We start from the raw sequence: 11,964 nt of genomic DNA, 5'->3' as shown, positions 1-11,964 counted from the left end.
GTAATTAAACATATAATAACGTTTGAAGTAAATTTGAAGTCGTGATTGAAAACAAAATAGTGATTTAAAGTTAAAAAGGTAAAATATTACGAATGAGGTATTATAAAATAAATTTATGATTGAAGATAGCTTAGATAAAGAAAATTATATTCAGTTATGAGTGGACCTTAAAATTGGACACACCATAATACAAACAACCATGTCTTAAAACCCTTAAATTTTACATAAAGCATAATTCATCAACATCTTTCAAATAACAGATAATTCATATTACATGAGAAAAGTTTTTAAAGACAAAATAAAGCATGCCAACAGATAAATTCATTAAACAACGGCCATGGGTTGTTTAGGCCTAAACTCGATACCTTGTACGATAAGGCCAGTCTTGAGTATATTTGTATCAGTTGACATAAACCGGGTCTCCACCTCATCATCATCATCTCTTGCACCAGTCTCAAACTCTCCAGTCTTAATCTCCATCCATTCGTCCTTCCTCCACCGACTAAGCACTCCATTTCGTTGCTCAATGTTGTGTGCAGATGTTCTTGGATCAGGATAAACTGTGCTAGCTTCATCATCAGGCACCTCCTCTCTTTCATTAACAAATCTAATGGATGTGTTTGCTGAATCAAGTCCGCAGGCATCCTCATATATTTTAAAGACAAGATATGTTTCATAAGTGGTGTGAGGAGACAACATTCCAATTTTCATTTTGCCACGAATATCAAGACACCGCCCTTTGTCAAGTACAACAACCTCCTCTGAAAATCTGTTCACATGATAATACATTGAGGCATGAATGCATTATACATGCGATGATAGGATGTCTTTAATCATATTCATCACTTACCATGTGTTCGGAGTACGTGTAAATTAGTCAAAATGTTCGTGAGTTACTCGAACTCGGCTCGTAAAAAATTCCAATTCGGCTCAGAATTAATCAAGCCGAGCTCGAGCTCCAGCTCCATTTTTTTGAATTTGTAACTGAGCCGAGTTCGAGCTTCCGATTACTCGGTAAGGTTAGCGAGTCTTATCGAGTCTCTATTATTTTTAGTTTTTTTATTATAAATATATATATATATATATCAATATTTTATATTTTTATATATTATTTATATGTTATCGAATCGAACTCGAGCCGAACGGATTATATTTCATGTTTTTGTTAATATTTAGTGAAATAAATTCGAGTTTTCGAGCCGAACTCGAGCCTACCAAATTTTTTACGAGTCAAGTTTCGAACTTTAAATTAAAAGCTCAGTCGATCTGGAAGCTCGAGTCTGAACTATTTTAATCGAGTTCAAGCCGAGTTTAGGAGTGTTCGACTCGGCTCGGCTCGATTACACCCCAAATTTGGAGTTGTTACACACATAATTAGAGTTTTTTCTCAAAATTAGCTGAAATCTTATTTGATAAAATTTTAAAATCTGATCTTTAGAAAAGTGTTTTTGACCAAAAAATGTTGTACGAAATATGCTTTTGAAAAATAGAATCTTGGAGTTCTAATTTTACTATTAAATCTCAACTAAAACATTATTTTTCCATAATTACATCAAAATATGTGTATATCAAAAATAATACCAAACATTAAACATCAAATATGTGCATATTAAAAATATTATTAAAGATTTAATTTTGTGAACAACACTTTTTTTTATCAATGCTATAATTTTTAAGGGTAATTGCCTAAAGAGATTTACATCTTTTATAAGATAATGTTATGTTACGTGACCTGCATTCACAAATGAAGACCGAGAATAGTTAAAATTGTTTAGATTTATCTTTAAATTGTTAGTTGGTTGGGTGTGATGGTGAGTTGAAGTTGTTGAAATAATTTATGGTAATAGATTAGGCTACATGTAATATAGACTTATTATTTGCATTTATTCAGGAAATAAATATGCATAATGCTGTATTTATCTTTATTAGCAGTACCGTTTTACTATTTACTGTAAAAAAATTTAACCAAAAAGCCAATATCTAAAGGGATTGTAAATTTCAACAAAAAGGTTTTGTCTCAAAAGCTCAAATTTTTGTTATTAAAATGTTATTATTAGTAGATAAAAAGTGAAAATCTTGAAAAAATACCCTTCATAATATTGTTTTGCTACTTATTTTCAGAAAAAAGTATTACCTCATAATATATTTTATCAAAATATTAAGCAGAATTATAATAAATGCATAATTTAAAAGAAAATGGTATTCTTAGATGGGTGGGAACTCTAAACAACCTCTTAATTTGTCTTATCACCCTAACAACTAAAAAGACCAGCCTAAATGCTTCTTTTCAATTGAGGTATGCATGAAAAATAGTGTTGCCTTGTACAATTTAACACACAAGCTAACAGTTTCTACTAGAGTGAATCCTCTAACCACAACCATCGACCATACTTCCCACACTTATTAGTTTATCATACTAGAAAGAAAATACTTATTACAAAGTTACTGTGTGATTATATAGAGAGATGCACAAGTATTTGTAGCTAGAACCAGGTTAGTATTTAGCAATTTAGCAAAATGTACATTTGCATGTATGTAAATAATACAAAAAAAATTATTAAGATACCTTGAGTTACTATCATATAACCAGCTCCACCACCGGGGAACAATTGCAAGTTGCCTAGCAGCTACCATTAAACATTTCTTTCCATTTCTTTTATCAATCCAAAAACTTGTTAGAACAAAAATGAGATCAAGTTGGTGAGTTCTGATCAATGAGGCAATCTAACTAAAAGTTTATGGACCATTCTCTTCCATGATAATACAAATACAAGAGTTATCCAAAAATATGGTTCTAATTTCTATTACCTACTTATAATTTTTTTTGAATAAACTATAAAATTATGGTTGCCAACTATTTAATCTTTACTCCCACTCATATAGTTACAAATAATCATATAGTTATAGATAATATCATCTTAGCACTAATTTTTTTAGTGGAGAAATTTGAAAAAAATATGTCAATTTAGACCATAAATTACAAATAAAAAAATATTTAAATCTTTATGTCCCTACATAAATTAGTCTTTGAACATAAGGGTACATCTATAATATTTAAAATGCAAAAATGGTACTGAGTAAATTTATATATATGGAGTAAAACACATTGTAAACTTTGGTCTCTAAAAAAAAGTAATCCTGCATTTCCTTAGTTTGTTTCTATATATTATTTTCCCTCTTTGATATTTGAATACACACTTAAATACAAGTAATGGAATCACAAATAAATATTAAAAAAAATAATATCTTATATTTAAAACTTATTTTCAACAAGAACAATTATTTTATAAGCATTTTTCATTAAAATATGTATAAATATCTTGATATTAATTCAACACATATTTAGGTTTTATATATAATCTATTCTAACATCAATACATCTTTAAATCTCATCTTTAAAAATTTAGTACCAATTTTATTTTTAAAAACCTTATTACAAAAATTTACATTAATGAAATATTACTGAAATTATATTTAATAAGAATAATTATTTTACATACATATAACATAAACACATATAACTATTTTAATTAAAACTTATATTTACTAAAAAAATATTGGATCTAATATTTTTAAAAACTATCTTTATTGAAATAAAAATTATAGAAAAGGATATAAAAATATCAAAAAATATCAAAATATTAAATATTAAATATTAAAAATAATACAGTGAAATAAAGTTTGTAAACAAATAATAAAATCAAGAAATAATTGAGAAAATTACCACATTGCCATCGTCCAGTAGGATAGCAGAGTCACAGAGAAGAAAATAAAGTTGTTTTTTAGAGGTGTAAGTCAAGGTGGAGATTGATCTCCTAAGAATTTGATTAATATCAGGTGGTAAAAATGTGTTCCATAACTCATCCAAATCACTGGCCGACCTCAATTCTGTTGAAACATCTGAAACTCTACATGTATCCCTGGGTGATGTGAATGATAATATTAATGATAGGCAATTCTCCTTAAGGTGCTCCATCTTAGTTCTCTTTTAATTCATCATTTCCATCCCCAAATTTGTCCCAAAGTTAATTGTAATGAAATAATTTATTTTGTATTCTCCCTTATTTTTAACGCTATCTACTAAAAAGGTAATGCTTCTAGATTTAAGCTAAACGGGCTGATATCTAAGTTAGGTGTGATCACTGACGACCTCCTCAAGGCCCATACGAGTGACTGCTCATGGCCCATATTTTTTAAGATCCAAAATTTTGAAAATCATTATATAGGCTCATTTGAAAATAAAATGTTCACAAATTATTTTAATACCCAATGTGTATTCTTAGCAGTTATCTAATTTTCAAATTATGCATGTCTCACAAGTTTATTTACATTTACTACTAATTCTTTTAATTCAATTAAACAATCAGCTTTCTGTCTAACTTTGGTGTGAAACTATGACAGTTCATAGTTTGGTGTTTGAGTTTTTTTTCCTTCCAGATTTTTAATTTCTTAATCTTTTGTTCTTTCTTAATATTAAAATATTATTAAATTCACTTAAATTTTGGTTTGCTGGATCTTGCCTTAAGAAAGTAAAAAAAAAAGGTGAAGAGTTATTTTTCTATTTTCACTTAAATTTTGTGAAATTAAATTCACTTTAATTTGAATTCGAGCTAAGTAAATAAAATTGAAAATAGAAAAATAAATTTGAATTTAGCCCATAGAACCCAAGGTGTCACTCTTTTATTCATGTCTGTGGTCTGAGGTCACGTCTAACAATTTACCTTTTGGTATCAGTTTAACAAAATGCTGGCTTATAATATGTGCATCGTGATTATACCATAATATTATTATTTATATAATAATTATTTTACAAATAAAAGATTATAAAAAATAATTAAATATAATATAATAATTGTGTTTTATTAACATTAATGATATAAATATTTTTTATATTATATTTTTGACGGATTCAAATTTGGATATATAAAATATTAAGTTCTAGAATATCGTTCATATTGAATATAATTATTCTCATATATTTATTTTAAAATTTAATAATATTATCACATATCAATACTACAATATTAAAATTGAAAGATATTAAAAATGTGACGGCGCTATTCATATTTTAATACCTACACCATGAACTCTTTACTTTATAAATATAATTTCTACATATAAATCCTAAATTTAAACTTTTTTTACTTTGAAAATATCCATTTTTTGTTATCGGTGTTTCCTGATAGTCTAGGTCTTACCAACTTGGTAAAAGAATATATTATTAATCACCTAAATGATACAATTATAAGATTCAATAATATATCTCCCTTTATCCTTGTTCCTGATCTATTTCTTTGAGTAAATTGCCCTTTAAGCCCTATACCAAACCTATATAGCCTTCTCTGGCAATCCAACTCCCTGAACCCTTATTATCCAAGCTTAACTACTCAACAATAAATGTTTACACGTTGAACGATACAAGTTTTAATAGAAATTACCAGTGAAACTATGAACTCTATGTATATAAATATAAGTGAATAAACTAGAGAAAATAAAGAATGTTTAATGAATGCAAGTTGTATTTTCTCAGATGGTATGATATATACTTAGTGGATCAACCTTAAAAATAAGTATATCCAAGTGTATTTATTGTTATACCCTAACAATCTAATAATAGAATTATAAAAGAGGGTTTAATATAATTCTGGTTACTTTTTGAAATAATAAAAATCTTTTTGCAAACTATAATTGTGTTTGAATAAGCAAAATGGCGGAATAAAAGATTTAAGTATTCAAGACACAAAGTAAACCAATGGTTTAAAAACTTTCTGGTGGATTGATCTTTCCACCAGAGATATATATTTGAATGAGAACTCTGTGATGCAAGAATGCACACAGGTGCTTACAAGTGTTTACAAGAGAACAGAGAAATTCATAACATATGTTGCTTTTTCTATTTCTCAGTTCAATCGATAATTATTCTACTTGCTTCTCTTGGTTTATATATATTACCAAGTTACACATGAAAAATACAAACAGATAAAACAAATATCTAAGTCTATTCACATGTTCCTTCATTTCTCTATCCAGCATCTTTGTATTTCTTCAAGTAAGCATGGAAATGGAAATGCTTATTTGTTCTCTCAAACCTGCATATCGGCTGCCATATTCCTTTTTTATACAATCAACACATGTGACTGTCAAATCACTTTCAACTGTTATTTGAATTGGTTATCCGTCGAGACTTCACTGTTATCCGTCGATAGTCCACGTGAGTTATCCGTTGAGTCTCTAATGGACAATCCGTTGAAAGTGTCTTGAGTCATCCGCTGAAACTTTGTAGTTTATCCGTCGAAAGCATCTTCTTAGCAGTAGATACAGTTTCACTTATGCAAAATTACAAGGTATTTAATATTTACAATTAGTCAACCTATTTTGCATATCATTCTAGTAGTCAACATGACTTAGAATATTCCACAACTTCTAAACTTCTAAGTTAATACAGTATACAGAAATGTACTACAAAAACTTATTGAAATATAAGCTACTCTATCAACAGATGAACAAGTATGGTTATTCGTTGATAGTTACAAAATCACTTAATTAAATCTACTGAGGTGTTTTGGTGAGTTATCATCAAGCCTATAACATATTCCTAACAATCTTTCCCAATTTATGTCAACTAGAATTATAGGCATAAATTTAGGAGGACTTGATGATAACAAAACACCTTACACAAAATAAACAACCAATAGTAGATAAAAATGATAAGTGTTGTATTTTATTGAAAATTGCACAAAAGAAGGTTCACGGAAATCTCACAAGCCATTTCAAGGTGCTCCTCTAGACTGAGCAAATTAATCTTTTTTCCTTGATTGTCTAGTCTTCTTTCCCAGTTTCTCAGTGTTTTCTTCTATTTGGTGTTGGAGTTGTCTGTAGAACTCAGATTTATCTTCATTATTGAGATCTAGCTTCTGCTGCATTTTCTTGAGAGTATCATTGCTTGATATTTTCAGCTGGTTTTCAAGACTAAAGAATCTTATTGTACATTTTTCATCATTGAACTCCATCAACCAATATGGTCTCAAATGTACTCTACTTCTAGTGTAGGGAATAGATAAGATTCTTGGTAGTGTATTTGGATCTCTTCAGCTTTGTCTTATTTGTTGAATTTTATTGAGTACCTCTGTTTTGGCCACCTTGGTGAATCCAAAATCTTTCTTAATTGCAGAGAATAATTTCACCAAGACCATGTAGCCTTCATTGAGAATCCTATATAGAGGCCATGTGATTTCCTTTCCACCCTGTACCTGAACACCAATATTGCACATGCTGTTATGAGACTACATTTCAGTATGAAAGATATGCTTGTCTATGCTTTACATTAAAGTGTCTAGTGCTACGGGAAATGTGTAAATGCATTTGTATTTTATAGAATGTTTTCTTTCCTAACTTTTCCCATCTATGTTGATCATTAAATACTCTATGTACACATTTGTTAGTACATTTAGATAAAAACTGCAAGTAGGTAAGTAATGATTACTGTTTCTCGTGCCCATTAACTATTCATTTTTACTGCATGTCTGACAGGTGTCCAACGGTTACATTTTTTTTCAAAAGTATAAGTAAGACAGAGAGAGGATTTTTTAATCTTTTATTTCCCTTCATACTTTTTCTCTCTATTTGCTTTTACTCTCCTTTTTCTTCCAACGTTGTTTTTCATATAGACATTCTATCAAACACCTAACTGGCACTTACACATCTCGATTAATTTCATGGCACCAAAGGATTTAATCATTGATGGAGCTAAATTTATTCCAAACAACTATGCTGCAATTCTTGATAATGCTGAAGCTCCGTCTGAATTGCATTTTGTGCAAGACCTTCTTGCACACAGTGAAATCGGGTATGCATTAACCCAACCTTCCGTCTTCTCAAGCCAACAAGTTCTGACACTTTGGAGAACTGGAAACTTTGATAATGGTGGTCCAAATGGTACTCCTAGTATTGTTTTCGAAGTGGGTGATTCTCCATATGCAGTCACTTCTGGTACAATACGTAAGGCTCTACATCTCCCAGAAGGATGTACTTTTTCAATTCCAGAGGAATCTGCTCTTCAGGAGTTAATGGCCAGTTTGGGGTATGAACAGAGTTTGGAAAAGCTTGGGCAGTTGAAACGGGCTCATATCAGAAGGGAATGGAGCTTCTTCTTCGACTGCATCACTAAAGCTTTTAGGAACAAGTGTTCGAATTTTGATGCTATCCCCATAATGAGTCAGCACATCGGGTATGCCATTATAAACCAAACTCATTTTGATTTTGCAACGACTATAATTGGTTTTATTGGGGATAGGATGACAGAGGATAGGAATGTTGTCTACTTTGCTAGATTCTGTCAACTTATATATACTTTTTGTACTGATGAACCTCAACTAACCAGTACCTCAACTCCACCTTTTAAAGTTGTAAAACGATACTTTAATGACCTGGTACATGCTGACACTAAGAAACCAGTGGTTAGACCTTTACAGATTCCTCAGTCTGTAAAACAGATCTTAGTAAATGCTGATCCCGATACTTATAAATCTGTTTATCCTGATGTCCACCCAACAACAACCTCCCAAACACCACAACAACCATCAGCACCTACCACCCATACTACTCAACCTACACTAAGACAATATCTTAGATCATATCTCTCAACTTCACAGACAGTTCAACCCTTATCCTTAGAACCTCCTATGAACCCTTCATCTTCCAAGCCAAAGAGGACAAAGACTGTTCCTCAAACACCTCAAAAGAGAAGGAAGATTGCTTTGAGAGATGAATCTGATACTGAGGAACAGGTTCCTTCTTCAGAACCTGTTGTTAAAGAAGCTGAGAAAGTGACTTCTCAGACGGATTCTGGAATTGGGGGATCTAGGCTTCTCAAGAGGCTTAGAAGAATGACTATTCCTGAAAATCCCAAGGAATCCATATCTACAAAGAGATACAAGAAACAGAGGGCAAAAAGGCCAGTTTCAGATGATGAAGAAGCAGCAGCTAAGGAAGGGGATCAGGAATCTATGATCTCACAAGAAAAGGAATCTGCTCCAGTCCCTACTTCTCCATCAACTCCACCTCAGGAAGCTGTTACTGAAAAGGCCAACACACCATCTGTGTCTCCTGTTCAAAAGTCTGTATCTCCTGTTAATACAGGCACAAGTGCTGATATAGATATTCAGACCTTGGTTGTGCGTGAAGTCATTTGCTTAGAAGCTCCAAAAGCAACTAATCTATCAACAACACCTGTTACTGATGCTGCTCAAACTCCAGAATTATCTACTACATCTTCTCTGCATCTAGATGCTGATGATCAGAATATAGGTGAGCATCAGGATATGGCTGTTGATCAGAACTTGGAACCATATCAGCAATTAGAGGATGCTGAAGCCTCCATTACTACTCACACTGTTGTTCTATCAGAATATTCTGATTCTGTAAGTTCTGATGCTATAAATGCTGGAGATACTGGTGATGCTGCTCCAAATGCAGATGCTGATGAAGCAGGTCCTTCAGAACATGCTCCTCAACAAACTATTCTTAAATCTGAACTTGTTAAGAAGTTTGTTACCAGAGAAGCACCAGTGTCTTGGAGTGAAACTCCTGCAGGACAGGAGTGGACTAAGGAATGGAACTCAGTTTCCTGTGTTCCAAATGCACAGCATCTTACTGAGCACTTGACAAAAGCTAATGAAATGTTAATTTCTGGTGATTTCAAAACCCAGCTTAGAGTCACTGCATTGAGTACTAAACATCTTCAAGGTCTCCATTCAACTACTCATGCAGAGCTACACAAGATTCAGGAAGAATTCATCAAACGGGAACAAGTTCAAAAGATTGATAAGAAAAAGTTCTTCCAACCTACCTTTGACAGGATTGCTTATATTGAGAAGACTCAAGAGACACAACAAGCTCAAATTAATGATATTCTGAAAAATCAAGCTTCTCAGCAATCTCAACTTACTGAAATCCAAGCCTCAGTGGAATTGCTTTTCTCTCTTCTACTACCTGCTGATGCCAAAAAGGGGGAGAAAGTAATTAAGTCCAAATGCAAGACTGAAAAGACACTGAAAGGGAAGGATGATGAAAAGGATGATCAAGGAAACCCTGGAATCGGTAGAGGTCATAGTCAAGGTAGTGGTTTCTCATCAAGAACAGCTGAAATCACAAGTCACAGGACAAGTTCTGATACTGGGAAAAGAATTAGTTTTGCTACTGATAAAAGGATCAGTTCTGATGAACTTTTAGATCTTGATGAAGAAATGTCAAGACAGTTATTTCTTCAGGAAAATCCAGGAATGGACTTGGAGAGTTTAATGGAAGAAGAAGCCAGACTTAAATCAGAAAAAGTTACATCTAAATCTGAAGCTTCTGATAAAAAGACACTTCCAAAACTTAAAGGCATTGTGATAAAAGAAAGGACAAATACTGAAGCAATATTGGCTAAATCACAACCGTAGATAGATCCAAGATCCAAGGGTAAAGAAAAGGTTGGTGAACCTATCAAGGTTTATGTGCCTCCTGAGAATGAAGAAATCACTGATGAAAAGGATGATCTTGCTCTGACTTCGAGAAAAGTTCTTAAAACAACCTCTGACATGGCTCAAGTTAACTTGATATCAGAAGACAGACCAAAGACACTCCTACCAGGATTCACTAAAGCAAAACAGACTCAACCTTTGAAGACTGCTGCAAGTGATTTTGAAGCAAGAGTAGTTACAGGAAAGGAAGCAAGAGATAAAACTGGATTGGGAAGTGCTGATGAAAGAAGAATACAGAACACTACCAATGATCCAACTTCCTTGAGTAAACCAGGTATTGGAGCAACTCCTGAGAGATTGAATCAACTGGAATCTGTACAAATGGTTTACCATACCTACTTGAAAGAACACATCTTGTTGTACTTCATGACAGATGGTAGGGTTTATCATATAAGGCAAAATGCCATTCCTTTGAAGTATTTTGAAGAATTGGAGCATGTACTATTCTTACTTCAAGTGGATGACAGATTGACAGGAAGTGCTGCAAACTATTTGGAGGATCAGATTCTGAGACAGAAAAGACTTTATTCTGTTAAGTCTGATAACACATATGTTCCAAAGTACAGAGATCACAAGGGTGATATAGTTGAAATGAAACCCAAGATTGCTCAAATTATAACTACCTTTCTGGGTTACAGGGCTGTGGAATTCAATCTTGAGTCTGATAAATCTTATTTGATCAGACTAGATCAGGATATAAGAAAAGCAAAGATTAATGATCTCAGGGCTGCAATCTTTCAAATTGGTGAAGATAATGCAGAGCTTAAAGATGCTAAAAGGAGAATGATTGATGAACTTAGATATGCTGAGAGATCACTACAACATATTTTCAATCATACAACTGTTTTTTTACCGTTATGTGACAAGTATGTTTTCCGTTGTCTATCCAACACTCGTGTGATTGAACTTCAGACAATGGTTGTTTTTACCATTGTAGAAAGAGAGGTTAAACAACATGTTAGAGTACTTGTTTTAACATAGAAGACACAACAGTTATTCTAAACAAACCATTGTTGAAACTTTTATAAACAACTGTTTCTTTATTCAACTATTGTCTAACTAACTTAACAACAATGGTTTTTCTTCAAAACCATTGTTGTTAATTTATTCGATATTTTCATAAACAACAGTTTATAAACTTCTTTTAACTCGTTAAAACCGTTGTCATGAATGTATTTTATTTAAAAGACAATGGTGTAAATGATTTAAACCATTGCAAAGAATATCAAAAGACAACAATTTTTTCTATAAAAAAAATGAGCAATGAGAAATACAACAGTTTTCATCATTTTTTAAGTGGGTTTCACACAACTGTTTACAAAATTAATCTCATTATTTAAAATAAATCAATTTTAAAATAAAATAATATTATATTAATTCAATTGTTATTTCAAAATTAAAATTAAATTTATAATACAAAGGTTCTCTACAAGAATTACAA

The 11,964-nt window shown here is 31.8% G+C and overlaps 1 protein-coding gene across 1 annotated transcript; it reads right to left on the bottom strand.

The window, feature by feature from the left end:
* Positions 1 to 324: 324 nt before the first annotated feature.
* On the bottom strand, positions 325 to 968 carry LOC141703150 (F-box protein PP2-B15-like). The gene is made up of 2 exons (XM_074506745.1): positions 898 to 968; positions 325 to 769 (listed from the first exon to the last, which is right to left on the bottom strand). Exons 1-2 carry the CDS (start codon positions 966 to 968, stop codon positions 325 to 327), a joined length of 516 nt encoding a protein of 171 aa, XP_074362846.1.
* Positions 969 to 11,964: the final 10,996 nt, after the last annotated feature.

This window comes from Apium graveolens, unplaced genomic scaffold (genome assembly GCF_009905375.1).
Source record: "Apium graveolens cultivar Ventura unplaced genomic scaffold, ASM990537v1 ctg6275, whole genome shotgun sequence".
Classification (NCBI taxonomy): Eukaryota; Viridiplantae; Streptophyta; class Magnoliopsida; order Apiales; family Apiaceae; genus Apium; species Apium graveolens.
This window is presented reverse-complemented; position numbering and strand designations above follow the sequence as displayed.

What these genes read in the sequence shown, in the direction of transcription:
- LOC141703150 (XM_074506745.1), bottom strand. Translation starts at nt 968, where the DNA reads ATGGAGCTGGAGCTCGAGCTCGGCTTGATTAATTCTGAGCCGAATTGG. An exon ending in TTTTTACGAGCCGAGTTCGA is followed by an intron (nt 770 to 897) that starts GTAACTCACGAA and finishes TCATGTGAACAG; the next exon opens with ATTTTCAGAGGAGGTTGTTG.